The following is a 26,435-nucleotide window of genomic DNA, read 5'->3' on the forward strand; positions in this document are numbered from 1 at the left end:
CCTAATGAAGGTCAGGAAGGACAAATGACTCACAAGCGTCAAGAAAACCTTGAAGACAGAGTGTGGCATTCAGCTGCCTGCTGTAAAGGGCCCTGAGTCAGAGCTGAAATGCCAGCAGTGTGGGGAACTAAGTGCACGTCTGACTGGATGTAAGCAACAGCAAGCAAGGCTGCTTACACAAGAGAATGTCTTCCTGTAGAGAGCTCAGTTTGGAAGACAGAGGATCTGTGAGTCTGTAACACGTCTGACCATTCAGCCTGTGTTAGAATAGAAGCTTTGCTGCAATATGGGTAACCCTCAGATGCTATTTATTAGAAACCTTAATGAAGATGTACCACTTGGGAGTGGCCACACAGTAACAGACCCATCTTTAGTCATTTAATATTTTACATCCACTGGCCAGTTTCCAATTGCTTTGGGCTATGCCCTAATGATAGCATGAGGAGTAAGAGTTTTGCCATCCATCCACGTGGCTGATTGGGTGAGCATATGTAAGAGCTGGCAGTATTGGGGCAGCTCACTGTAGGCATCCTGAGCCAGAGGCAAGGACTAGCACTGCCCTCATGATCTTCCTCCCTTGGGTCTTAATCATCTTGCAGTTTTCCAGTAATGCCAGGATTCTCTTCACTTATATGACTACAGAGAACGAGAGTCAGGAGGTAACAGGGTCTCAGCCCCAAGCTGAACTGGCAGGTTGCATGTCCTAGTCTAGGTGGCTACATATGGGTGGAGAGAATGTTATCAAAGACCTCTTTTACTGATGCTATGGCTAAATGTTCTGCAGATTTAGTGACTGTATTCAGTAGTAATCATTAATGAATGGTTTGTATAGTGAAGACAAGAGTTTTTCTGTTTTCTTTCCAGCTAATTCAGTTTGCTAGTGTCTGGCAGACCATATATTTTCAAGGTCCCATATAACTTTGGCTTCCTATTAAACAGTCAGTTCAGGATCTCTGTCCTCAGAGGTAGTGGACTGGCACTGTGTAAAGCTGTGAGTAGTCCTCCTGAGCCTAGCTATAGGAAAAGCCAGTTTCACCTTGGCATATGCAAACATCCATACTAGCACTTCTAATATCCACTTTGAGAGTTTCTCCTTGTCCCCTTCTGTGTACAGCTTTGGCATACGGGATCCTGAAAATATGGATGGAAATATGGTCTCTATTTGTAGGGGCATCCCGTGCCACCCATTATGCTGTATGTAAATCATAAGGTTTCCTGAAAGAAACAGCACCTTTTTTCCCACGTGAAGTTCACAACAAAAGAATGACACTGAAGTCTGAAGGTTTAATCACCCAAATGAGAAGTGTAATTTTCAGAGAAACAGAGCCTGTACAGCTTCCTTGAACAGCAGAGGGAACGGTACATGCTCTGTGTTCTGAAAACCAGACTAGAGTCAATCACAGGTGCTTAAATACAGATTTAGGTTCTTGGCTGTGGGCAGAAAAGAGAGGGATAATTCTAGTCGAGGCTTAAAATCATTTTAGTAGTAAAACGTAGATCGAAGTATTGTGATCAAATTGTAACATGGCTATATCAAAACTAGCTTTGGTAATTATCTCTTATTTGCTTAACAGCCAACATAGGCAGCTCCTTATGTCCACTGTCTGTTGCACAGGTAAAAAGCAGACACACTCTTGAAAAGGCATTAAAAGGAAAAATCATGTGGAGAAGCTAGCAATTTTACAGTGGTTAATGCACCAATTACAGTGTTTGAGAAGGTGGTTTTTTTTCTTTGCAGGAATTTGCTTAACCATTTCCTAGAAATGTCATGGCTATCTCATGCAAGAAGATGAAAACAAAAATCCTTTATTTACTGCTTTATAGCAAACCAGGCTGAAAATTAAGTCTTGCCCTCTTGTTAAGTGTGCTGTGCAGTTGGGTAACCTTGCAAGTAACAAAGGGGAAAGAAATACAAGAAGATTCAAGAATACACATCTTGCTTTGAGAATGGATGCCTACTTTTAAAGACTGAAAATACTGTGCTGTGTAAGAGCCCTTTAACCCAGCAGAGAATGGTATGACAAGAAGCAACCGATGGGAATTAAAATCCAGATAAGTTCCATTTGAAAATAAGCTACAAATGTTTGACATCATATCTGAGCACAGACAGTTCTAGATGCTGAGGACATTAAGGTGTTTGTATGGGTTTGAGTTACTCTTCTGAACTAGCATTTAATTTTGTTCAAGTGGAGGAATACAAAGAAAGATGCTCAGGCACAACTCCTGAGCCCTTCAAGCATAAAAGGTTTCTAACTGTCATTAAAAGAGAGAGGCTGAGGAACATCCTCAGCTAAAATAGACCTCCAGAGGTCCAGGTGGGGAAGAGCTGTCAAGAGAGACATCACTATGGGTAAATCTTCACCTAGGCTTGCCTCTTGTTAGATATCAGAGCACTCAAGCATTTCTAGGAAACAGCTACAGTGCTTGTGCTGTTTGAAGGATGTGTTCTTTTGTGTCAGTTTGGTGATGAGAACAAAACATGCCTTCATCCTGTGAGAGGATACGAAAAAAAAATACTACTAGTGCTCAGTACTCCCCATTCTGTCCTGCAGCCTTCTGGTTTAAGTTGTCTGAGGCACTGCTCTTCAATTTCTGGGCTGTTTCCTTTGAACCTATGTGAAGAGCTGGCAGCTTTCTAAAGCTATGGCCCCTTGACAGAGAAGGCAGCAAGAGCAAGTAGCCTATGTCTTTACTTGCCTTAGACTTGCTGAGCTTGTGACTTTGAGAGTTGTGGGCACCAAACTGCATGTCCAGATTGAAACCACAGTGTTCTGGCATGATCATGGATTAAAGCTGTAAATCACTGACTGAGCTGAATTTCATGTTTCTCTTAAGCCACTTTAACAATAGCCAACACTTGCAGAACAGAAGAGCTTTGTGTGCAAAATGCTGCTAACAACAACTTATTGGCCTTGTATGTGGCTGCAAAATTAAATGTTGTGGTTCTTGTATAAATAAAAGAAATTCTTCCTGCAAAGAAATCTGAAGTTGCATTTTGGTGCTTGGGGGATAGGTAGTTATGTCCCCTGTTTGAAATGTGGTAGCATTGTATGCAAGCTCCTAGTTATTTGTAAATATGAGGCAGGGAGCAACTTCAAGGAGTTTTTGCTGGACTGGATTTTCATCTTCATTTATATATAATATATATTTGTATACAGACTCTATGTTTCCCAGTTTAAATCTTTTTATTTAGTCTACTACAATGAGTGGAGGATTGAAATGGCACCCAAATGGAGAATGACCTTTTAAAATGTCAATCTGAGTTTATATGGAAGACAGCTCTTCTTTGCCAGGGATACATCTCTGCAAATGATTCCACCACCCCGCTCAGGCGCTGACAAAAAGGCTCACGAAGAGAAAGTTAACTCCTCAGAAGCAGATCTGAGCTCCTCTTTGTAAAACTAAAAAAAGAGGCTCATCCACCAACTCAAAGGCAAGGTTTCTGTCATTAGTGAGCTTTTTTTCTCTTGCTGCTGAAAAACTGCTGTTTATTCCTGAAGGGAGGTGAGAAAATGAGACTAGAATATGGGTAATCTATTGAGGAGTGTTTTGTGTTTGTTATCTTTTCCCTTTCATCTCTCTCAGCCTGATCTGCTTGAAGATTGGCTTACTGGATGTCAGGAGACACAACCCCAATCCCTCTGCTTTAGCCACACTGCTTTGAAAAGCAAAAGAGGTGGAAACTTTCTCCAGGTTGCTTGAAAAACTGCTGAGATACGCAAACTCCATATTGGTCCTAAGAGTAAGCTGGAGGCCCATGAAAAATCAATGTCTTATGTAGAATGTTTGTAGGAGCACAGGATGAAGATAGCAGGCAAGGAAAAGACCTCTCAAAGCATCTGCTATGCTTCTGGCATTACACACATTAATCAATATGGTGGGAAAGCCAAAACAGAACCAAAAAAATCCCAAAGACTTTTCCATACAGTTATCCTCATCATCCCTTCTGTGCTCTGACACTTCACAAGAGCAAATATTTGATGAAGCCATGAGATGTGAAAGACTCATTGGCTTTCTTGAATGCATCGGTGTGAGTTTTTTTTTTTTTTTTTTGTGAAGGTATCATCTTAACAAAAGCTGAACGTTGTTTGATTGCTCATTCCTCCAACGTTTTTATTTTTTTTTCCCACTGTCCTGATCCACCTTGTGCACATCGTAGAGGATCTGTAACAAGGTTCCAGGACAGGTCTTCCCATTCCTGAGGACGCCTCTCTGTGCTCACGAGGCCCAGAAGAAAGAGGCACTCAGGGAGAGAGCAATGGCACACCACACGGACCCCTACAACCTCAGCAGCAGCACAACATGGCGTCCACATCACGTGACCCCTGGGGTCCAAACGGAGCTGCAGGCCTTGTGGGGCAATCCTGCCACTCACTGACACCCAGCTAAGACTTCAAGCACCAAGCCAGGCGGCCCAGCCATCTCCGTGATAATCTTTCCCTGCTGGCCTCGATTAGACGTGCATCGCACCTCGCCTGCACGCCAGGCAGCACCTGAAAGCGAGAATCGCTCCAGCCCAAGCGGCGCTTCGCGCATGCGCAGTTCCCCGCCGCGGGACGCCGGCGGCCGCCATGGAGGTGAGGGCGCCGGGCTAAGCCCTGCGCAGTGGTGGTGGTGGTGAGGAGGGGCTGCTGTCCACTGCGCTGAGGGGAGATGTGGGAGGGGAAGGCTGCGGGCAGGGTTCTCCACGAGTACCGAGCATCTCATTAGAAACCCACGTACCGCCGCTGCTTATCCGTGGGATCGCTGGGGGTGACCTTGTGTAGTGATTCCGAGGGAGTAACTCCGGCTGCCGGCTTCGGGACACGTGTGACTGCCAAACGTGAGCCCATCCCCCTGACAGCGTTTGGCGCTGGTTTGTGGAGCGCTGACTTTGAAAGTCAACCACCAATTAGATGGCTGTGTCCCCCCCCTCCCCCTTTCCTACCCTCTTTCTCTTATGAGCTGACTGCTTATCAAGGTCTCTTTTCTCTCATACAGATGAACACTGCACGATTTGCCCGGAGAGCCTGCCGCTTGTTCTGGTAACTTTGAAGGTGTATCCATTGGTTTTTATCCAAACAAAGCTGCTCCCTATGCCTCCCAGATGCTGGGTGGAAGTAGGGGCAGAACACACCTGTGGAGCTGAGCCCCTTCCACTGCAGTCCTCAAGGTAACTGTGGGCGGTACTGGCAGCTTGCCGGTGAAATTGGGTGTGCTGAGCACCTGAGAGCCTCTTGAAGTTGAATATTGTCAGTCATAACATTATTTTGTAGTACAACCGCTGCTTAAGTACTCCGTAAAGCTTTCACACACACACAGAAAATATATATTTGGCACTATGAAGGACTCCAGTAACGGTATTGAAGCACACGCTTTTCTGTGTGTGACATCAAATGTGAAAATTCACTGGAGTTCAATGGCTGTTAATTTTAGGTGAAAGAAGAGTGGAAGAAAAATCACTCTTGTTTTGGGCTTTAAAAACATTTTGTGGTAAATGAACCCCTCCAGAAGAGGCTTTTGTAATATGGGAGTGTGTTGTGTAGCCTTTTTCCCACTGAGAAATGTCCTTATCTAATGTTCTGTGGGGTGCTGAGTATGATCAGGAAATCCTTATCTTGCGTTTGTTCAAAATGTAAAGTTGTCTTCTAAGGAGTTATTCTCTTTGGTTTACACTTGAAAACTGGAAATGGAGCTCACTGTGTGGGGTTAGAGAAGCTCATTGGTGGTGCAGAGGCAGACTGCTCAGAGTTCTTAATGCCATCAGATATTCCAGTGGGAGAGCAGCTTGCTATTTCATAAGTGGTCCTTGGGACTTACTTGCCCTGCACAGCTCCTTAAATTAAAACTGCTCAAGGGGTTAGAGGAGCTTTGTGTAGTTGAGTCAAAGTACTGTTACAAGGACTTTTCTCATTTAAAATATGTATGATCTGGAATTTAAAATGATTTTGCAGCTAAGGTCCTGCTGCACTGTGATAGAAACTCTTAAATATGAAGTTTCCATTGTGGTCTGTAGCACTAAATACCTTGTTAGGCTGTATGACTCTAAGTGGAAGGAAGATGGTTTTTAGTTCCCTAACCAGTATGTATGCCACGCTGTCCCAGGTGCTGCTTACCATTCATGATTATTTGCTAGTCTGATGAAATATTACATCCTATTTCATTCTGTTATTCACTTGGCTGCCACAAAGGCAAGTTGTCCCAAACAAGAAAGTGGAAAGATTACAGCACATTTTTCAGCCAACTTCAGTTTCATTTGTTATCCTTCCTTGTTAACTCATTTTAGGGTCATCGTGCTCGCGTTGTTTGCCTTTGGATCTTTCCAGTGAGGATGATAAGTTCTCTTTCTGTTATTCTGAATGGTAACTAGTGCTTTTAAAATAATGCACAATGACTGATCACAGCAGAAGACCTCTTTGTCTGTTTTTTCTCTCTACAGGAGAGGGGAAGGCGTGCTCTCTGTTCCATTAAGGTTCTCCCTGTTTCCCCAGTAATGGTGAAGTAATAAATTGGGGTAGGAGGAATCTATTTGAAGTAAGTTTGTGCTGTCCTGCAACGTGAGATCCACCCATTGCTGGAGGGTTTGATTCAGAACCTCAGAAACCCCATCCTTAGTTTGCATGGGAGGTGCCTGCGAATATGGTGTTAGACTGCAACTTGCAGAAGATAAGGTGACTGGTCTTCTAAAAGTGAGACTGAAGGGAATCACAGAGATAAGCAGGGGGTCAAAGAAAAAGATTGCTGTAGCCTTCAGAGTGAAGGATTTTAGAAGGGTAGTGTCAGTTATTACAACGTGTAGGTGGTACAGTAACATCTGCAATATGGCAACTTTGATAGCTAAGAATTAATTACAACAGACTACCATATGGATGAATGACTGTCAGCTGAAATGAGTGGAATATTATCAATAATGCTGCGTTTTGCATTCTGTAAGTATAGGAAGTAAAATCCTTAATGCAGAAGTGTGCCCTTACTGTGCTTGAAGCACAGTGCAACAGGTTCTTGCAATCCCTTGAGACTCTGGATGTGACTGTAGTGTACATAACAATATTTATGTGATTTTTGAATGTAAGTGTGATGTGTTCCTTTTCAGCTACCAAACAACTCAGTTCAAGCAAGACAGTGTTGGAGCAGGTGGTAGTACTTGGACTCTGCTTAAACTGCTTCCTCCAATTGAATTCAAACACATAAACAAGGTATCTGCTTCTTAATAGAAGAAGGCCATCTGTATTGTGTTTTCCAAGTGCTTCCTGGATATGCGTATGCTTGTTTTTTAAATATAGTCTTCCTTCCTTTGGTAAGCAGATAAGAATAAGAAGGGAGTTACTTTCGGATAGTGGATTTTGGCGTGTTTGTATATGGAGTGTTAGGAAGCAAAATGAAGGATAATAAATGGAGGTAGTGAAAACTGTGTTGATTTTTCCTTCTCTACCTGTCGTTATTTGAGTGTATATATGAGTTCTATATAATAAGTGTTATTGTTCATCCTTTTGAAAATATTATAGAGGCCACGACTGCAAAGAGGAAAAGACTGCAACTATTACCTTCCCACACAAGGCTGTGAATAGTGTATATGTTAAATATCACCTCAGCACTGAATTGTGATGATAATAACATGCAAGATTTCAACACCACTGCAGTTAAGGCAAAAATTTGCATGCTTTTTTTGTCCTTTTGAAGTATGGATTTTGCTGGGTTGTGTTATCCTGTGAGCAGTAATCCTAACCTGTCTGGCAAAGAAAGGCAGAGTTTGAATTGTTCCCTGTTTCTTCAGCTCCTGTCAACTCAGTCAGCCAGTACTCTGTTGCGGTTGAGAAGGATGTAAGAAGTGCTCTAAGCACCTGCCTCCCTGCTCTCAGCCAGAATAGATTGCAAGATGGGTGGACAAGTTGGTTTGGTGGAAGCAGGAGTTCAGCACTTTGAGCCACGTTGTAAAATGACCTTTAAACGACAGAGTTTAATGTTCCTCTTGGACCTGATGCATCTGGGAACCTTTTTTCTCCAGAGCAGTTCATCCAGTCTGTGCTTTCTGTCTGGCAGGGTGAGTTTCCTGAGAGCCCAAATGTCCTTGTCACCAGAGGTAGTTATGCAGTGTGCAAAACACCTCAGCACTGCTTGGAAGGTTGAGGCATGCTGTCTTTCAATGTCATCAGAGACTTTTATGTACAGTTATAGAAACACATTGCTTTGAAAACTTGAAGAACCACTAAGGCATTCGATTAGGAATTAAAAGGAATTTTCTTGTCATTCCAGTTGTTAATTAAACTTTGGTCTAGTTCCCTTCTACCAACGAGAATAAAGCTATTATACCTATCAAGAAAAAGCTGTGTTGATAGAGAATTTAAATAATACACTGACGTGAAATAGCAAACAGGAAGGGTAAAAAATAAAATCTAATATAGTAAACACTTAATGCCTATCTGATAGTACATTTGGTCTAGACTATAGGTTGAAAATATCAGTTTTCAGTAATTTGATTTCTGTAAAGATAATTGGTGAACTTTCTGGTTTTAAGGAAGCAGTTATCTGTAATTTAGGAATTGAGTCAGACCAAAAGGAATTGAAATAATGCAGTGAGGCATTAAGCACTGGGCTGTACATAGTATAGCCAACTGGTAGAGCACAGGAGATGGCGTGAACAAATGTGTCATCTGTGCTGAGGTGAAGGGTTTATCTCCTGTTCTTTTTGCATAGTTTTTAGTCTTCGATATGAACTCCAAATCCATGTAATATTTTAACTGAGCTACCTGTCTAGGGATGATTTTTTGACTTGTAAAAGGTCAGGTCGCTGAACGGGCTCGACACCTTTTGGGAATGAAGTGCCTCCTTCAAAAAGTCAAACTAACACTGAGCAGCTTCGTGTGTGTTGTTTTATCCCAGCTCCGATTAACTTCACATGCAAGCTGAAGTCAGTCAGAGCTGGGACTTGCTGTCAAAGGCTGGCCTTATCTTTATTTTAAAAGTTGAACCTGTCTAAATGTCAGTTTGAGTTAAAAGTAAACTGTTTCTTCAGAAGCAGGTGAAATGTGTGCCTGTGTCTTTCTCACTGTATTTCAGAACTAGCAAGTGTCTTCCATTGCAACGATTTCTGCTAAAGACTTGAAAATGAGGATTTACTGTTCTCTTGAATAGATGATTGTGGCTTTGAGTGATGCGTTTTCAAGTGTTGCAGTAAGACATTAGAGGGCTTTCTAAATAGCGTTTGTCTATTTGAGACAAGACACGAATTGTAAGTGACACTTATAATAGCAGTTACTGACAGATACTGACAAGAAAAGCAGTTTTTTCTTTCTTTCTCATGTTTTGGTAGATGGTTGTGTAACATTTTCTGCCTCAGATTCTCCGTGTTTTAAGAGTGCTTTAGAATCAGAAGTGTAAAAACAGTTATCAAGTTTAAAAAAACTTCAGTAAGGTTTTCTGTTAAAGGAGAATTGCCTGAAAACTTACTGGTTTTAGGACTTGCATTTCTATCGTTGTTGTAATCATACTATTTCTAGGGATCTATTATTTTTCTTTCTGTAATATAAGACCTTTAATAGTGAATTTATTTAGAAATCCCACTGACTGTGTAATGTGTTAGCAGTTCATCAGTACTGCTTGAAGACTTAGAGCAGCAATTTTTAACTGAGGGAGCCGAGTTGGCAGATACGTCTGAAGTGTTGGAAAACTGCTCATGTGAGTGGATTGTGGAATCACTTAACCTTTCTGGAAATAGGGTAGCTATTTGAAGTAGCCCCTGGCATGGTGCTGCTTTTGATTAGGCCTGCCTTAAAAAAGAGAGGGTCTTTTTCTGCTGTGTTATCATCGGTGAATTGTTACCTCTGAGTAAGCTCTTGCAGTATTTGCAGCTTTTAGTACGAGAAATAAAATCTTATGCTCATTTTGGAGCATAGGTTATCTTCCAATCTGTGGTTTAGAAAGGGACATCCTGATTCTATAAGAAATGTTTTGCTGGCCTGTTGTCAGCATAAACTGACATAGATCCCTCCTCTGACCTGTTGACTCCTGTGGTTGCTTCTTTTCATTGCTGCATTTAGGACTTCCCATTCTTCACCCTTCTGTTGTTTGGGGAGCTCCTTTTCTTAAGGTGACCTGAAAACGTCTTAAACACTAGCATAGCTGAAAGTACAGTACCTGTATGAGGGTTAAAAATCCTGTCTGTCTTCAGCCTTCCAGCCTCCCCTCTATGATTCAGGACATGTGTTTTATTGAAGGTAGCTCATGGTGGTTTTCAGTGAGGTTATTCCTGTGCTTTCCCTTAGTGTGCTGTGAGAGGAGGAGTTGCAACAGATCCATAATTATTTTCCTTTGTTTTTATGTTTATCAAACCTCCCCAAAACTGTTAACCAGCACCCAGCTTGTCTTTTGTAGGTTTCCTCTATTTCTATGGGAGAAGCATCAGCCTGTGGTAAGGAGGCAGAGATACTTTTGTATAGCTTATGGGCATAAACAGGAATATGTGCATTTTCTCCTGAAGTAATCCTGTGTGTATTAAAAGCACCTTTATGTTCTGTCATGCAGAGATGGTCAGCAGTCAGCCTCTTGCTGTAGCAGACAGTGTGAAAAGGAAAAAAAAGAAAAGGACCAGAGCCACAGATCATGTCCCTGGGAAATTTGAAGGTTGGTGGTAATTTCTGAGCTTCTACTTGTAATGGGCCATTTTCTCTAACAAATTTCATAGCTAAATGTTGCGTTTTGGCCAACATTAAAAGTCAACGTTTCTGTATTTCTTCATTGTTTCAGCCTTCAGTCACTTTTTATTTCTTGTGGTTTTGAAATCGATGTTTCCTATTTATATTTGATTTTGGTAATAGAATCAGTGTTTTGACTGCTAGATGTGAACACAAATGTCAAGGCATTATCAGAAAAACACAGTTCAGTGGGACAAAACTGACCAGAACGAAACTTCTTAGTGTGGAAGTAGCATTGTAAGGTAGATTACAGATCAAGGTGGTAGCAGTCTTCAGCAGACTACATCTGCAAGTAGATTTCACATGGTAGGCATTTTCTGATCAAGGAGGGAAGTGTTTTTCACTTGGAAAAAAATCAGTTCTGACTTGTAAGTGAAGACAGGGAATGTGGTTTAGGTCCTAGCAGTCACTGAGGTAAAATGGTGCTTGTGTAAACAAACTTGTCCTTTTATTGCTGGGATGAAATCAACTTTAAAGTTTTTTGGAACATGAGGAGGAAAAAAGGTGAATAATGAGGCATAATTAAGCCTGGCACATCTACTTTAATACTGCATAAATCTGTTCTCTGTGGTCATTACCAAGGAAATATTCTCCCTTGTTGTCATGGGGGGGGTGCTCATCAGATAAATAGCTCGTCTTGATGTTATTCACTGAAATGCTTTGGCTAATATTTCCCATCTGCTGGGTTTCTTTGGCAGATTTGTACAAGCTGACTGCTGAGCTCCTTGGTGAGGGAGCTTATGCCAAAGTTCAGGGTGCTGTCAGCCTCCAAACTGGGAAAGAATATGCAGTAAAAGTAAGTATAGAATAGAAGCAGTGTCACTTCCACCCGTAACACGTTTTCTACCTCCTCCTATCTAAGTTAAAACATGGAATAGAGTGTGTAATAGCAAAAGCTTTTAGGAAATTCTTTATATATTTTATTTTCTGACAGAGGTGAATCTTCTCTAATACTACTATGCTGAGTGCTAGGGCCCATTTATGGACCATGTCTGTCTCAAGTCTTCACATTTAATTACAAATAGTAGTGATGGGAAGGCTGTATGCTTGATTCTTTAGCTAAGAACAGATGCACAAAATTTTAATCCCTTCTGAAAAAAAACTCCTGCAGATGTTGTAATTTTGTTTGTATAACAGTTGAAGTGTGAAGTCTGGAATGAATAGCTACCTTATGAATTATACGTCTTCAGATACTAGAGAAATCTGACTGTGAAAACGAGAACCTGACACTGTATATTGGTGGTGCTAGTACTTGCAGGAGCATTGTGAGCTTTCAGTTCAGGTTACAGTTGTTCAGTCTCCACTCCTGTGGAAAGCCTTTGTCCTCATTCAGTCTGAGGAATGTGTGAAGGCAGGTGACTTCTGATGGCACTGCAGAAGGCCTTTGAGATTGTGTGTGTGTTTGCTTTAATATATTAGGTCTTGATATTGGGTCTCCGTAGTATTTGTGCCATGAGCCAGTGTCTCATTTTGTGGTTAGTTTAGTACTTTTTAATTAAATGCACTTAATGAGGAGTCTGTTCTTTTTGTCTATTTCATGTCTGATATGACTCAAATCTATTTTTGTTAGAACTGAAAAGGATCTCCTTTTCTGCAGAATTAAAATGATGCAAGAAAAAGCTTGTGGTTACTGATCAGTAACTGTGGTAACAGGCGGTTTTAGTTCCTTCCTTCTCTTCCTGTCCTCATTTCTCCTGTTCTTTGAATGCTTTCCAGACTCTGCTGACACTGTAAATAGATGACACGTGACAAATTAAACAGACAGATAAATGTGGAGTATCTCTCTCTGGTGGTCATATATGAGATTGAAGTTCTACATCAGTTATCCAAATCCAGAGGCACAGGCACAGTTCCTGCAGTAATCTTTTGAATGTGAGCTCTGTCTCTTTCCACAGATCATTGAAAAAAATGCTGGCCACAGTAGAAGTCGGGTTTTTCGTGAAATAGAAACACTGTATCAGTGTCAGGGTAATAAGTAAGTATAGTGTCTCTTCTTTGTTTGACGTATCTTGAGTATTATAGTTTCAAATTTTCATTTGTGTCTCCTTAAAACCACTTGAAATTTAGACTTATCTGTTCAAAATAAGATTTTCCTCTTACCTGGGAAACTTAGAGAAATGGTTACAAATTAAGTTGTATAACTCAGCCATCATCCAGGTCAGTGTAGTCTGGATGTGCTTCAGTGATGCCTGGCTTTTATCTAAATAAGGAATAAACATGTTGACACTTCCCCTCTGATTTCACCACTGGCAAAAGCTGACCTAGTAGCAGGCTGCTGTTGAATGTCTTGCCCTTTCTTAATGTGTGCTTTTTTTCTTTGTATTTGTCCTCCTGCTTGGAACTCTTAATTAAGACAAAAGCTAGTTTAGTTTTCATTTGGATGAATGTGCTGACTTCATTTAGCCAGAGGATGAAGTAACTTTAAAGCTGCCACTCATGTCTGAAAGGGGGGGAGAGCTTGTGCTGCCAGTGACAGTGTGCTCTGGGATGAGTGTAAGCAGTTTCTGAAACTACTCCTTTAGATCTCTGTTAATATGTCACTGCTATCTGTAGTACAATTGTGTAGCTCATGTTAAAGTCTATTTTTAAACAATTTTTAAGTGCAGCTGTTAAAGGTAATCTAAAAACAAGCTTGTTTACCAAACTGACAGCTTTAAGCTGTGCTACTGAGAAGCAGATTAATCTTTGTTCTCTGTGTTGTTGAGAGCATATGATAATCCAGCATATACCTGATTAAAAAAACTGCAGTTCCTGTGACCATCTTCATCACACAGACTTTGCATTTCCTGTAAGCTTTGAAAAAATCTTATGGGATCTTCAATGTTGGACACGCTGAAGGCAGCTTGGGCTGTTTGTGCTGCACTGTGTGAAGACCATCCACTAGCTAAACCAAAATTAGTCTGAAATTGGCAAGTAACGTACTGGACTTAATGTCATGTTGATAGTTGCTGGTCTCTTGTGAGCCCTGAGTGTTTTGCTTTGTGATTTCTGCAGAGAAGAAATGCCAATATAATTGTTTTTTGCTCTTGCCTTCAGCACAAGCGTACTCTTCCAACTTATTAGATACAGCCTATTATCAGTTATCTTCCTGTCAGTTGAGCAGTAGCAGAAGTCTTTTTCAATCCTGTCTGATGAGGATTTTGGTTTTTGGCCTGTTTCCTCTGCTTAAATTTCACTGTGAGTTGGAAATTGATTTTAATGCAAAGAGGCAACCAAAACGATTTGTTTAATTAGCACTTTCAGTTTTGGTTACTTCTGGCACTTCCTAATTATCCGTAATGAAACATTCATTGCTGTGTTTACACTCTCTGCTTCACTCCTTTTTTTTTTTTTTTTTTTAAAGGAACATTTTGGAATTAATAGAATTCTTTGAAGATGACACAAGATACTACCTTGTCTTTGAGAAGCTGCGAGGAGGTACTGTACAGCAACTGTGCCTTTGCTCATTGAGTCATCTGGGTCCTATTTGTCTCAGTGTTTTAAAAGAAAGTGAAGAGCTTATTTTAAATGCTTGTCAGTTTTAAGACAAAGAGGCAGCAGAGGGAGACAGTCTGTTGAATATTATGCATGACTGTAGTATAGAATCTAGATATCCTGGTAACACTTTCCTTCAGTGAAGGATTGATGCTGTTTAATTGAAGCTGATGAAGTGGCTATTAGAAAAAAAGACATCTTACTTTTGTCTCGCCTTGCTCCAGTTGTAAAGCCGTCTGCTTGTGGCTGTTGGAGAGCCACTGAAGTGAGCATTTGTGATCACTGGTCACCAGTATTTACCACTCACTGGGGAATGAGGCTACATCGAGCATTCAAGTGGACGTGAAGTCTGAGTTGTGCAGTTTTTTATGTTTGTTTGCATGTGCATAATTACAGTATCCATTAACTGTATGATGTGAAAAAACAAGAGTTAAAAGTATAACATGTTGTTTGAAGAACATCTGGCTTTTTGAAGGCTTATGCTTCTGTCTGTATAACACCATCTATTGTCACTGGCCAGGAAGACAGTAGCAAACCACATTTGCAAGAAATGCAAATTATTTTAGTATAGGTGCAGAACCCCTTTTCTTAAGGGCACGGCTTTTCACTGAGAAAGAGCTTTTGTTCACTTTCCCTTAAAATTACTGCATCATTTCATTATTGTTGCCTAGGTTTCTCCACTGCACAGACTTCTCTGGCAAATTAGCTGTAGCAGGGCTAGATTGAAATGAGCCTGCATTTGTCTCTTTTCCCATCTGTGCATTCTTCTACTAGTTAACTCTCTCTTTGTTGAATGTTAGGCTATGCTTGTCAATGTACCTGCTGCTGAGTGGGTAATAGTGCAGCTCTCTCTGCTATCTTACCTACTGCTTTTCCAGTGTTTAACTTGGGCTGAAGCTTTTCTCTTTGAAAGACGTCAGTATTTGAAGTGTTAATTATGTGGGTTTGAATGATTATCAAAGAAATAATGGGAATCGGGTTGGACCAGCTTCTGATGTGCTGCAGATTTCAATGTTGATATAAACAACATGGCTGGCTCTGACTCCAGTCTCAGAGATGGAGTGCTAGTATTCAGTCATAGCATGGGCTTCCCATTTTCTCATTTGCTTTCCTGTAGCTGTGGTAACTGAAGGAGTTTGGCTCCCATTTTATCTGTGATCTGTTCTCCAAGACTTGCAGAAAAAATCTGCAGGCTTTTCCGTAAAGATGGGCACATTATTAGGAACTGTTTTTACTTTGTAACTGTGTGAAGTGCAACTCTGCCAGGAAAATCCTTTGAACTCCGTGCCCTTAAAAAATGTGTAGTAAGCTCATAAATGATGTTATCAGCAGGAGAAACCTTGTGTCTTTGAGATCTGGTAGCCTGCTCCAAGGTGGCTTTCTTCCAGCAATCTGAAATAGTGTTTTGAAGCATATCTGAAGAGTCTTTTTGTTCATCCTTCCTTTGACTCTCTCTGCCAGTCAGCTTCTTCCTTTTTTCCATCTGAATCCTTACTGTGGAGGAGTGGCAACAGTACTGATTGTGTAAGAATGTGACATCCTACAAGAGAGGAGGGGAGGCTTCCTTCCACATCTCAAACTTAGGAATAAAAATGAATTCACCTGATATATAAGATATATGCAGTATTTGGAGCTTATCACAAATGTCACAGTTACTTAACACTGCCTAACTGCTGTCAAAAGCATACATCTCTGAGTAAAAAAGAATAAAAATAAAAAATGCAAGTAGTGAGGCTATTTAATGGGCTTGGATCTCTGTGGGTTATGTTTAATTACTTTTTAAAGGTTTTTTTAACATTTTGAGAAGATTAATGGAATTCACTTAGAGAAGTGTATTTCCTTATCTTTTTATCCTTTGTTAAAGAGATACCAGTGGTACCCTGTCTACCAGTTACCAATCCCTCATATTTTAAAGGCCTTTTGTCAGATTTCACAACCCTGGCTCACTGTGTGAGCCTTATCTTGATGTCAGTGGGAACTGTATATTTAAGGAGTGTATTTTCATTTTGATGATATTGAGATTTAAAAAAAAGTGCTTACTTGACTTTCAGAGCAGGATTTCAGCTGTCAGATTGCACAAAATGAGGAGAGTTAGTTCAAGGATGTCCTGCTGCGACCTGGAGACTGGTGGATTTTGCTGAAGTCCTACGTACATATAAACTGATGCTTGAGCTTTGCTAGTACCATTAGCAAGTCTTTGATGTTCGTTGTATGTGGAAAACAGACCACTTGTCCTGGGGCAGTAAAAAATGACTAATTCACATGCTGTACTTAAACCAGAAGTCTACAGGGTTTGAGAATTATACGCTAGTACACTTACATTCTGAAGCTACTTATTCTTTTATCATTTTCCTGTTCAGTACACAGAAGTTGCCTCCTGTAAAAGGCTGTTACGAAATGAGAGAAATGGAAAAATGCATTAATGTATCTGTTGTTTTGTAATTGTTTTCTCTGGCTTTTTTCATGTAAAAGCATGGGACCATGAGGCTTTTGTTGCTGAGAAATAAAAATATTAATAAGATTAGGGCAACACTTTAGTTTCAGATAATTTTTCTAAATAAATTCTCTCTGAAACTGTTCACACTGAGGTCAGTTTTCCCTCTCTTGCAGACCAGTAGTAGCCATTGCGCTTAGATCCACGTATTGACAGATCATTTTCTTGGCTCAGTCAGCGTTTGCAGTAAGATTTTCCATCTGTTAACTCTTACAGGTTCAATCCTGGCCCATATCCAAAAGCGGAAGCATTTCAATGAAAGAGAAGCTAGCAAAGTGGTGAGAGATATTGCCTCAGCTCTGAATTTTCTTCATACGAAAGGTAAAGGAAGTTTCTCTCCATCTTCACTACTTGATACTGTGCGTTTAGGATGTGAAGCATGTTTTATCTGGAAGTAGCCAGCCTTAACTTAGCGAGCATTTCTATTTCCAGCCGTGCCAGAAGACATGTTATTTTCCTCTATAATAATCATTTCATAATGTGGTAGCTTTAGTAATCAGCTGTGTTAGGATGGTATAGCCTTTTGGAAACCAGATTTTAAATCATCAGCTGAGGAGAATTAACATTAGGATTGAATCCATTTGCTTCTTCACGTTACCTACGCCACTCTGTAAAGGTTACTCAAAAGGGAGCTGGTTTTCTTTTTAATTTCCCCCTCTTTCAGATCCGCAGAGATATTTTTCTGTATTTACCCTGAATTTCTGCTAATTACAAGAACTCCATGTTAGATTTTGGTCTCTACATTCAAGTCCCCACTGTTGAGGGAGAGACCTATGAGTGAACCGTAGTCTTTCTTTGGCTATGCCTGCATTTCATTAGGAATATGGTTAGCTTTAAAAGCCATTCTGTGTGTGAAGAGTTCTTTAAAATGTTTTCCCCCTGCTGTTCTCTACTTAAGAGTACTCTAGTTTCATTGCAAAACATCTGTGTGTATTATAGTAGTCTCAGAGTTATGTGTTCAAGTGGAATGGGGTAGATAACTCTAAAACCTTATCCTTGTCCAGATTATCTGGTCCTACCTAGTTTAAGCAGTTTACTTAATGTTTGCTTTCATTTTATTGCAGTAACTACTTTTGAATTGAATGGCATTTAGTTGAAGGCTATGTTTGTTGCTTATTTTGACAAGCTTTCCATTCACTTTGCTTATTCTTGTTAGCCAGCTTTTACAGGTGGTCAGCAGATCTGTTTGCTGTCTAAATTCTTGAGTAAAATAAAATAGGTTAGTTTGTAGGCTTTACTTCTAAGTCACAGGACTACTTATGCTTAAAGAGTTGGAATCACAGTATTTATACCTCCATAGGTTGAATCTGTCAAGAAGAGTGATAATGCAGAAAGAGTAAATAAAGTAAAACCAAGGAATATTGATCTTGCTCAGTGTTCTGACTGTGATCAGAAGTTAAAAGAGCTTAATTTGGATTAAGATTTTTGGTAATATTTGTAGCCTGGCTATGTGGTGACTGAGTTTTAAATCTGCTGAGAGTGTTGTCTTTGAGTAGTTGTGTTTAGACTTGGAGTTATGGGGTGAATAATAAACAGAAAACTTAGGGCAGACATGTGGAGAGACACACATTCATCGTGTTAATAGGCTGTTTAAGAGCAGAAAGTCTAGGAATACTGTTCAAGCAAATTTAATATCTACTCAGCTAGTATCTTTCTGTAGTTCTCTTAGACTACTTAGCTTTGATTCCCTGTTGCCCAAACAAAAGGGATGTGATTCATTAAAATGGTGTTAAAGCATCAATATATTTTCTTTCCTGCTGTTTGCTGTGAATTGGTACAGTGGGGATGTCTCACAGAATCAGCTACAACAACATCCTGCTTCTTTTTATTGTTCTCTTTATGGATCTTCTGTGTCACATTAAAATAATTAGTAAGTACCATACAGAACACCGAAGTAAACAGGAAATGAAAGCAGTTTTATCACACAACTTAACAGAGAAGTGCTACAGCTAGATAGTTATTCAATTTTTTTTTTTGGGGGGGAGAACTAATTCTTTTGCTCGTAGTAGTTTAAAACTCGGCTGGATGATAATACTGCCTTACACCCACCTGGGGTATGTGTGCTTTATTGCTAATAATCCACTGGAGGAGTGTTTAAAGGCAGTTGTTTTCTTTTCTCTGTACTGTGTGCGGCTGCAAAATAAAACATTATATAACCATACATTTGAATTCAAACTGTAATACAAAAAAAATGCTGTTAGGTTTCACCTTGCAAGCCAAGCCAGCTGCTGGGAGTTCTGTCAGCCTTGCTGTAAATGCCAACATGGGCTACCTTGATGGATGTTGGTCACATTTCCCTCTTCCATGTGTAAGCAGTGGAAACTGCTCTGATTCCCTTAGATCAGTGCTATGCTATGAATGTTAGATTTTTTAAGTCACTTCTTGTGGTTTGCAATGAAGAAAAGTAGTTGGTATCTTAACTAGAAGTTGATGGGATATCTTCTATCATAATATAGAGCAGTAGCAAGTGTGCTTAGAGTGCTTTTAAACAAGACTAGAGTGCTGCTAGTAGCCAAGTTGCTCATTTGATTTTATTTTTGCTACTTGTTTTCTACCTTCCCATCATATTTGATCATATTTAAATGGAGAAGTTCCAGCAAATGCATGGTTAGGCAATTGAAGAACTGTTTTGATCATCACCTTTGCCTGTGAGTTGCACGAACAGGTACTTTGAGTTTCCCAGCTGGGTCTGCTTATTCTGGTAGCAATTGAGTGAGTGGTTCTCCTGAAGACTTTTTTCTACCTCTGACACAAAAGCCTTGATATTTTCTTTTGCTTCAGCAATGAGTACGTAGCTGTACATGTCATTAAAGGAGCTATATTTTCCTCTGTAAGCTCAGTGTTTTCTTCTGAGCAATGTCTTAAGTAGTGTCTGTGCTGAGAGGAGTCCTGCAGACTATCAAATGGTCACTCTGGAAAGAAGGGCCTTCCTGTAGAAGGCACGAAAATCTTTTGACTAAATTGTGTACACAAGTAAACCTTCTTACAGGTTTGTCATCTTAACAAGCTGTTTTTAATGAGTTAATTTTAGGGTAAGTTAAAATGTTCCAGTGTTAGCAGGTTCTTGTTTGCTTGATTGACTCCTATATACAGCTAAGGATGATAAAGGTATAGCATGATGCAACAGTGACTTTTTACAAATTTAGTTAATTGCAGTGTCATTACAGGGTGTGTGTGTAAACTCAGGGCCAGAACATTTCCCAGACCATCTTCTAATAGAAAGAAATAAAGAGAAATAAAACAAGAGAGTATCTTCTCTAATGAAAATTTGTTTTCTTGTTTAGGAATCGCTCACAGGGACCTGAAGCCTGAAAACATCCTGTGTGAATCTCCAGAAAAGGTGCTGCTTTGTTCTTCAAAACAAAAAAAACAACAATGCTTCACAGAGTTAAACTTAAGTCAGTGCTCACATTCAGTCTGTTCTTTTTACAAAAACTTCTGAATTTATTAGTGAACTTAACTGAATTTAGTAGAACTGAAGCCTGGAAGAGACTAAATTCTTCTGTGAGTTGTAAAAATATGAGTATCTGTCCAGCTGATAAAAAATTAACTGATTTTTGAGATGGCATAGCAACTGGAACTTAGCATCTCATCTATTCTGAGGTAATACCCAGATGGACAAATAATGTTTTCAGTCCAGCTGGTCATGTTATGCATAGTTCCCAAACTGCTCCACTGTGTACTGGCACTTGCCTAGCCATTTTGCACCCCACTTAATGTGGGGTGATGTGTAATGTGTAGGGTAAAAGTAATGTGACAGGGTCAGATGCTGGGGATGTGGGAGCTACTGAGGGATATTGCTCATCACCCTTCCGACCAATGCCCACCAAACCTCCTGAGCAGCAGAAGAGAGCGAGATGAGCTCCTACCCCCCTTCAAAACTCCTTCTGCACAGTGCCGAATAGTATGGACTATCCCTTTGGCCAGTTTAAGTCAGCTGTCCTAATTCTGTTTCCTCCCAGCTCCTTGAGCCCTTCACCCTGAATGGTCTTTACTGTGTACAACACTGCTTAGCAGAAACTATGTACATCCTTGTGTTATCAACATTATTTTTCTCCTAGAACCAAAACATAGCTTGATACTAGACACTCTGAAGAAAAATCCATCCCAGCTGAAACTAAGACAGACCCAGCCTTCTGAACTGGAGTGTTTTTATCTTTGGTTTTAGATTTCACCAGTGAAAATATGTGACTTTGATCTTGGTAGTGGAGTGAAGCTGAGCAGTGCATGTACTCCAATAACTACTCCAGAATTAACAACACCGGTAAGAGACGCACTGTGGCTTCCTGCTTTTCTCCTTCTACCATAAAACTGTTTTTCACATCTCTGGTGCATAGCTTTCAAAGGGCAACTGCAACGATGCTGAGTGGTGGATAGTTCATTTAAAGCAGGTATATATGTGATAATTGCTGTCTTGGTTTCCCAGCTGTAGAACAAGTGAACAGAAGAGCAGGATTTCACTCTGTCAACTCTCCTGTTGGCTAGAATACATCACACTGATCCTGTTTGTATCTCAACTCCCCAAAGATAGTAAAGATTTTCATGTTTCCTGTTTTTATGGGACTGAGTTTGAATTCAGTTTTGTCTGCGTTTCCACATACTTAGTTTTTGTAGCTAAGACCCGTGAGCTAGAGGGAATGCAACCCTGTAAGCAGTTGCTTCATAACAGATAAACTATAAAACTACAGAGCTGTTCTCTTGGCATTACTGTGAAAGAAAAATGTCAGATTGTTCAGGAGTCTTGTTTTCTCAAAGTCATTTTCCATGATAAAATTATTTGCTTTCTGAAAAGCTCCAAACTGGTGGGTAAGATTTTAAAATGTGAAGTATGAGTAAGTAGATCCTGTGAATAAAGTGATAGATTAATATTGAACAGCTTATAATTCTGAGACCAGTTGAATCTCTTGCTTTCTGTGAGGCTTAACAAAGTGAGACCTGCAGTAAAATCTAGCTGCAAGTTTCAGTAGTCTCTGATGCATAGTTCTGCTTTTAGACAGAGGCATATGTTGTAAAGAGAGGAGTCGGTTTAATTAAAAAAACGCCAACAGCATCTCCTTGTTTTAATTCAAGCCTCACTTCAAAATCTTGCTTAAATTTGATTCCCTAGTGTGGGTCAGCAGAATACATGGCACCCGAAGTAGTTGAAGTCTTCACAGAGGAGGCCACGTTCTACGATAAACGATGTGATCTTTGGAGCCTGGGAGTGATTCTGTACATCATGCTCAGTGGTTATCCTCCTTTTGTGGGCAACTGTGGCATGGACTGTGGCTGGGACAGAGGAGAAGTCTGCAGAGTTTGCCAGGTGAATGCATGTACTGGCATACTTAAGACACTGTACTTTGCCCTGTGTAAGACTGGCCATAGCTCTGAAAGTGATGTGCATATTAGTTACCTGGGAAGATAAGCTCTCACTGAGAAGTGAGTCTGGTAATGTAAGACTTGATTTACAACAGCCCTTTCTCAGGTAATGGTTGGCAGATACCTCTTTCTCCTCTTGATGAGATAGCACAGAGCTTCCTCTTACCCTTCCCCCATCCTCACTGTATTCTCTAATCCTTGATCTGGTTTATAGTAATCACCACAATTCCTCAGGTGAAAGTTGAGCTCCCAAAGAGTCTATATATCCAGAGCCTGAGTTTATTCTTTCTGAAAACAGTATGTTGACTTCACTGTTACTGGGGAGTGAGAGGTGTTGTCAGCTGTGTATCATGGCTGTCTTAAAATGTACTGTGTCACTCTATGGAGCTCCCTGACACCCTTGATTTGTTGTATAAGGAGACTAGCTGGTTTCAGCTGTCACTCACCCTGTGAAGTGGATAAAACTGGGTGAGAAGCATCTCACCTGGGAAGTCATCTAGTTATGTTCTAGTTGCTGTTTAATTTAAAGATTTTTTTCTTTACCAGAACAAGCTTTTTGAAAGCATTCAGGAAGGCAAATATGAATTTCCTGACAAGGACTGGTCACATATATCCTCTGAGGCCAAAGATCTCATCTCAAAGTTGCTGGTTCGTGATGCCAAAGAACGGCTTAGTGCTGCTCAAGTTTTGCAACATTCGTGGGTTCAAGGAGTATGTATCCCATTGTATTTTTAAGGGTTGTTCTTCTTCCTGAGTTGTAAACAAGCTGCTCCTTCTCTCTAAATATTTAGTAGAGATTTTTCATGTTTAGTGCTCTTGTCTTGATTAATTACACTATATCCAGTGGTTTTATTCTTCCTGAAGCTCTGTGTGGTAAATATTTGGATGACTCTGTCAAGCTTTAAGTATTTTTTTAATTTGCTTTATGCATTTTAAATAGCTTTCCTGTGGAAATTAGGCACTGCAGTGTGCTTATTGTGGTGCTGCTCTCTAATATAATGCTGCAGAATCCTGGTAGGTATGGTTTTAAAAGAACTGTATGCTCTCTTGCTTTAGTTCTCAGTTCAAGAAAGAGCAGATAGGCCCTCTGGAGAACTTCCCAAGCTTTTGCATTATACCTGCAAGTGGTGGTCTCTTTTTGTGATGGGAAAGGTGGATTAGGAAATCAGTGAGCAGTCATTTGTAAACCCACAGCAAAGTAGTTAATATACAGTATCCATTAGCTCTTGTGAATGTTTGATTCCCACCTTCTAATGCATAACTAGCTTTCTCTGAACTGCTTCTTCCAGCAGGCTCCTGAAAGGGGATTACCTACCCCTCAAGTTCTTCAAAGGTAATCTTTTGTTTTTTTTCACACTTTTTTTTTAATATCTATAAGGTTGGCCAGGAATTATTACTGAAGGAATGGGGAGGGATAGGACATGGCAGGAGGTGGCAAATGAGTGGGTAAGGTCTGTGGTTAATAGTGGAACTACTTAAGTATGGCAGCACTAATTTTGTTAAGAGCATCAGAAATATTAAAGCTGTCATTTTTCTTTATAATCTAATCTTACTTGTTTGTGGGAAAGGAGTTGGAGAGGATTCCTGTGGAGCATGGCTAATCTTAGTCTGGAAATAATCATGGTTTTGGCAGTTTGCTGCCCAGGAGGCAAAAAGAGGCATAAAGGCATGTGTTACCCAAAGAGACTTCATTTTGATGGGTGAATAATCGTATGTACAGACTCGGATCTGACTTCCACTGAAAATGTGGTAATCACAGTAGCAATTTAACCATGAGCAGGACAAGCTTTGTTTAAAGTGGTTTGATGACAGATTCTGTGGGCCTGAGTCACACATCTGTTTTTATTTCTGTATCTGCCACTGGCAATTCCAGGTTTTTCTTTTCCTCAGAAATGCAATTCCTGAACCCAGATGTGCAATTCTAGTGGGATTTTAGTTTTCGGGATAAAAACAGGATAGTTCCACGTGCCTCTCCTTTCTTACATGTAAGCTGAAGCCTGGTGTCACAGGTGGCTTCCCAGGTTTTCCTGGGGAGTCCTTGGCAGATGGAGGGCTAAAACTGTGTCTGCTTTCGGAATCTCACAGCGGTTTTGCTATGTGTTGCTGGTTTTCACAGTAAGGAGGTGCAAATATTAACTGGTCTTTTTGCCTACTGTGTCAGTGTTTTGGTAGGGGAAAGAAAACTTCCTGGAAATGCATAAAAAGGGTAAAAAGCCAAACTGCCTCTTCGCACGTGTTCTAACTGCTTTCTCCTTTTCCCTTGAAAGGAACAGTAGCACAAAAGACCTGACTCTTTTTGCTGCTGAGGCTATAGCCCTTAACCGCCAGTTGTCTCAACATGAGAACGAGCTCAGCACAGAGCAGGAGAGTGCTGCCCATGCTGTGTGCTCCATGAAGCTTTCTCCTCCATCCAAATCCCGGCTTGCCAAGCGCAGAGCAATGACACATGCCACCAAAAACAGTGACTTCCAGCCACTTCCCCATAAAGCCTTTTAAACTTCTTTCCTGCTATACATTGGCAAGATGAGCTTGTTTTATTGTGTGGATTTTCAGAACTGATAAAAGCTTCTCTGCTTCTGATTCTTTGAATAGAAGCTTGCTCTTGTGATGCCCTTTGTAACTTAAAAGGGGTAGCTTTTTATGGGAATGTTTTTGCCTGTCAGATTTGGTGCATTAAGATAATTTAACTGATGTTTTTAAACTAGAGAAGATGGTTTTGCTGCTGTATTATCTGAGGTGATACATCACAAAGCTTTCATATTTTCTTAGAAGAGCACACTTTAAAATTCAAGCTTGAAAACATTTTAGAAAAAAGTACTTTCTTGCTTTGCCTGGCAGAGCACAAAGTTTACATATCTGTTTGCTCTCTTTGATAGCAAATCTTGCAAGGTGCTGCTGCTAGTGTCAGCAGTAGAGACTGTTTTCAACCAACAGTGCCCATCTCTCTTTTTGTACACTCAGGAAACAGAGATGATGACTGGGGGTGGATCTGTGTCTCCACTGCGTTCAGTGAGCATGATTTTTTTGTTGGTGATATTGTAAAGGTGTAAGGAGGTCTCAAGCTTGTTGAGATGATGACGGTGTTGCTTTTCTTTTTTCCTTCTTGACAATTTGTGCATCAGCATGTGGGACAGAATCTGGAGATGTTGTTTCTTTTTCTGACATCTTGTTCTCAACTACAGTGTACTGCATTTTATACCAGTTCTTTCTGTCCATTGTCCCTTTCTCTTACAGTTATGCTCTTAAGTCTGATAACAATATTATTGCAGACAAGTTTATGCTTAGTATTTGTTTTTAAAATATATTAATGCTATTGTCTGTTATACCTTCTTTTCTCGAAACTCATATTCTTCCAAATCCATTTATATGCATTACCTGGAGTTCTTAATGGACAGGCTTGAGTGAATTTTAGTATGTGAATAATTTAGGATCATCAAATCCAGAGGTACGTCTGTTCAGAAACAATTCTGCAAGCTGCACTCATGTAGTGAACTCAGGCTGAGATCTCAAGTTCCAGTTTGAGTACTGTGATGCACCAGGGAGCAGGAGTAGTTTGGAAGGGTACTGGCTGAAAAGCTGAAGATGTTGAGTGACCAAGTTAAGGTGTCCATTGAGAAGGATGCAACTGTTGAGCACTTTCTAAAACATAAGCTGTGAAAATTGGGCTGAGATGCCCAGCATGATGCACCTTAACCTTACCAGCCATTTGTGAAAACCTTTGCTGGGGCATTGTGCACAGGCTGAAGGAGGATAAAAGGAGGGTCCCCCACTGCCAGCATAAAACTCTCCCAAGCAGAACATGAAGGAGTAAAGTAGCTGATCCAACAAGTGTTTGAAATTTGAGTAGTCAAAGCTGAATGTCTTCGTATGTCCTATTCAGAGCTGTGTTACATTCTTTTATCAGTGTACATACAGCTATTTTTATACAGTATGCTGTATTTTGTGACTAATATTAAAGTTCTTATTTAAAAGTTTTTATACGTTGTGCCAGTGATTATGAAATGTATTTTGCTTTGTTTTTATTAAACCATTTTAAGCTATGGATTTAACACATTTGACGATTCTTCTGTGTGGTGTTCCTGGGATTTTTGCTGTTGATTTTTGGTGGCTTAGAAAAATCAGGACTGACTGACTGACATCTCTGTGGTTACTCTGGAGGGTAGGCTTTGTTGTGGCTGTATTATTTTATCAGGCTCCTGCCAAGCAGAACTTGCACTAAATTGTTAAACTTTGTCTGCTGGTTACAGTAAGCCCTCCAGCTGGTGGCTCTGAACCCTGTGAGGCTCTCGGGGTGCTTATAGCTGCCTTGTGGATGCTGTGACCTGTATTAGAGCATCCTTGTTCCCCACTGATGCATACTTGCAAACTCATCTGTTCAGGGCTTGAAGCTGAGATGCTGGGCTTTTTAGTGAAGAGCTGAAATCTGGACGTGCTTCTTC

At 40.3% G+C, this 26,435-nt stretch overlaps 1 protein-coding gene across 4 annotated transcripts; it reads left to right on the forward strand.

The window, feature by feature from the left end:
* The first annotated feature begins 5,007 nt into the window (after window positions 1–5,007).
* Window positions 5,008–26,038, forward strand: MKNK1 (MAPK interacting serine/threonine kinase 1). 4 transcript variants are annotated; one of them, XM_065739334.1, is made up of 14 exons: window positions 5,008–5,152; window positions 6,266–6,341; window positions 6,419–7,175; window positions 10,501–10,599; window positions 11,369–11,466; window positions 12,566–12,645; window positions 14,014–14,087; window positions 16,855–16,959; window positions 19,923–19,978; window positions 20,807–20,902; window positions 21,746–21,940; window positions 22,543–22,707; window positions 23,286–23,329; window positions 24,264–26,038. In XM_065739334.1, exons 4-14 carry the CDS (start codon window positions 10,503–10,505, stop codon window positions 24,490–24,492), a joined length of 1,239 nt encoding a protein of 412 aa, XP_065595406.1. In that variant the 5' UTR covers window positions 5,008–5,152; window positions 6,266–6,341; window positions 6,419–7,175; window positions 10,501–10,502; the 3' UTR covers window positions 24,493–26,038. The 4 variants fall into 4 exon arrangements, with proteins under 4 accessions (XP_065595406.1, XP_065595398.1, XP_065595415.1 ...); XM_065739326.1 differs by lacking the exon at window positions 6,266–6,341; XM_065739343.1 differs by lacking the exon at window positions 6,266–6,341 and having other exon boundaries at window positions 23,289–23,329.
* Window positions 26,039–26,435: the final 397 nt, after the last annotated feature.

This window comes from Cyrtonyx montezumae, unplaced genomic scaffold (genome assembly GCF_038088225.1).
Source record: "Cyrtonyx montezumae isolate F1298 unplaced genomic scaffold, pur_monq_1.0 scaffold_1, whole genome shotgun sequence".
Classification (NCBI taxonomy): Eukaryota; Metazoa; Chordata; class Aves; order Galliformes; family Odontophoridae; genus Cyrtonyx; species Cyrtonyx montezumae.